The sequence below is a fragment of the Sphaeroforma arctica genome, assembly GCF_001186125.1.
Source record: "Sphaeroforma arctica JP610 unplaced genomic scaffold supercont1.4088, whole genome shotgun sequence".
NCBI lineage: Eukaryota > Ichthyosporea > Ichthyophonida > Sphaeroforma > Sphaeroforma arctica.
In genome coordinates, this window is record NW_014036470.1 from 1 (window position 1) to 1,989 (window position 1,989).

The 1,989-nt window shown below is 46.4% G+C and overlaps 1 protein-coding gene across 1 annotated transcript; it reads right to left on the reverse strand.

Annotated features, from left to right (window-relative positions):
* Window positions 1–336, reverse strand: SARC_14059 (hypothetical protein; the record flags this gene model as incomplete). Its single annotated transcript, XM_014291808.1, has 1 exon — window positions 1–336. A coding segment is annotated over one exon (336 nt), but the record flags the coding sequence as incomplete, so codon positions are not given.
* Between the last annotated feature and the right edge of the window lie 1,653 nt (window positions 337–1,989).

Consider the following 1,989-nt stretch of genomic DNA (forward strand, 5'->3'; position numbering starts at 1 on the left):
TCAAAACCTCACACTACCAGTCGACCTACCGAATTCTCGCCTCACTGTTGATTTGGTTGATGCGTACAGCATTTTCTGCCTCACAGGTGTACTGTCCGGCACGTACACAATAAGTATCCACAGGTGCAGTGCAACTTCGCCCGCCTGTGTCTTGTCTGTGCGCATAAAGTAGTATCCCGCTTTCCCTTGTTCGATTAGCGGGACCAGTTTCGCTTCGTAATCAGCCTGGAAGTCGCCTTCTGTTTTTGCCGTATCCTTCTGCACCAGTTGTTCTGTGTATGCAGTAGGGTCAAGTGTGAGCAATTCGGGGGTCAGTTTTAGGGTCTGAGATCCGTCCTGGTATTTCGGGCGACAGCGCGATATGCTGCCCTAGTATTATTCAGTCCTGTGCTACACTAGACTGTAGAATGGGACGCGTCTCAGTAGCTTACGTCTGTGATAGGGTTACACTCCGCGCGTGCACTTAAGAGTGTGTTCTGATATAGCGAGTGTACAATTGGTGCAGTGCACCCCATTTCGTGAAAATTGGGTCTCAATTTGATGGGACTGGCGTCCGTCTGTATAACCCTTTTTGTGTGTGTGATGATAATGTGCTAGATTGTACTGATTTTGCATGTAAATTGAGACTGCAAGTAATCTTCAGTGCTAATCGTAGATTTGGAACAGATACGTAGACTGTGTTAGTCTCGGGGTCTCAATTTGACAGCTTACGGTTTGACCGAGGAAGAGTGGGCGGTAGGAATGTCAAAAGGCGGAGCTCAAATGTCATAGGGAAATGTGTGTGTGGTGGGTGGGGGCAAGACTAATCTTATTGGATAGAGTCGGTGTTACGTGGATAGAGGCTGTTGACATGAGGCAAAAACGAAAGCCACGGATTGTAAACTAATTAAACTAATTCCGATATAAATAAAAACCATTTCCGTTTGTACTGCAGAGTGGTGCCCTGCAGCAGACGGTCCACTGTGGTGTGTCGAGCACAGTAAAAAAATTAAACTAATTCCGATGAGTACATGTGTGCCTGTGCCAGTGGGTTGTGTCGTTGATAAGCGGTGAAGTGTGTGTTGCAGAAAGTCGTGGGAGGCAAAAAAGAAACCCACTGATTGTGAACTAATTAAACTAATTCCGATGAGCACATGTGTGCCTGTGCGAGTGGGTGTGCCGTTGATAAGCGGTGAAGTGTGTGTTGCAGAAAGTCGTGGGAGGCAAAAACGAAACCCACTGATTGTGAACTAATTAAACTAATTCCGATGAGCACATGTGTGCCTGTGCGAGTGGGTTGTGCCGTTGATAAGCGGTGAAGTGTGTGTTGCAGAAAGTCGTGGGCGGTTGACATGAGGCAAAAAAGAAACCCACGGATTGGAAACTAATTAAACTAATTCCGATGAGCACATGTGTGCCTGTGCCAGTGGGTTGTGTCGTTGATAAGCGGTGAAGTGTGTGTTGCAGAAAGTCGTGGGAGGCAAAAAAGAAACCCACTGATTGTGAACTAATTAAACTAATTCCGATGAGCACATGTGTGCCTGTGCGAGTGAGTTGTGCCGTTTATAGGCGGTGAAGTGTATTTGGAGAAAGTCGTGTTGACTTTGGCGGCGTTCGGACGACACCGCCAACTTCGGCACTAACAGAGGTAGGTGATAGTATTATGTTTTAGGGTTCTAGGGTTTTAGAGTTTAGAGTTTAGGGGATAGTATTAAACAATAACATACAGTATATGCATTGGTGGTATGTGGTTACGTAATAGCATTCACAAATAACCTGCGTTGTGACGGTGGTATGTGGGCTAAAGGGTGTACACGCCAACCCGACCACTACAACTACGAGCAAGGATGGGTGCTCTGCCTTATCAGTTATCAAGGGTACCTGGCGTAGGCGCAATGTAACCTCATGCAGACGCACCTATACACATAGTCTTCTCAAAAAACATACAAGGCTATGCTCTACATGTACATGAATACACATCACACACTAAGCATACAGCCTGTGCACCCA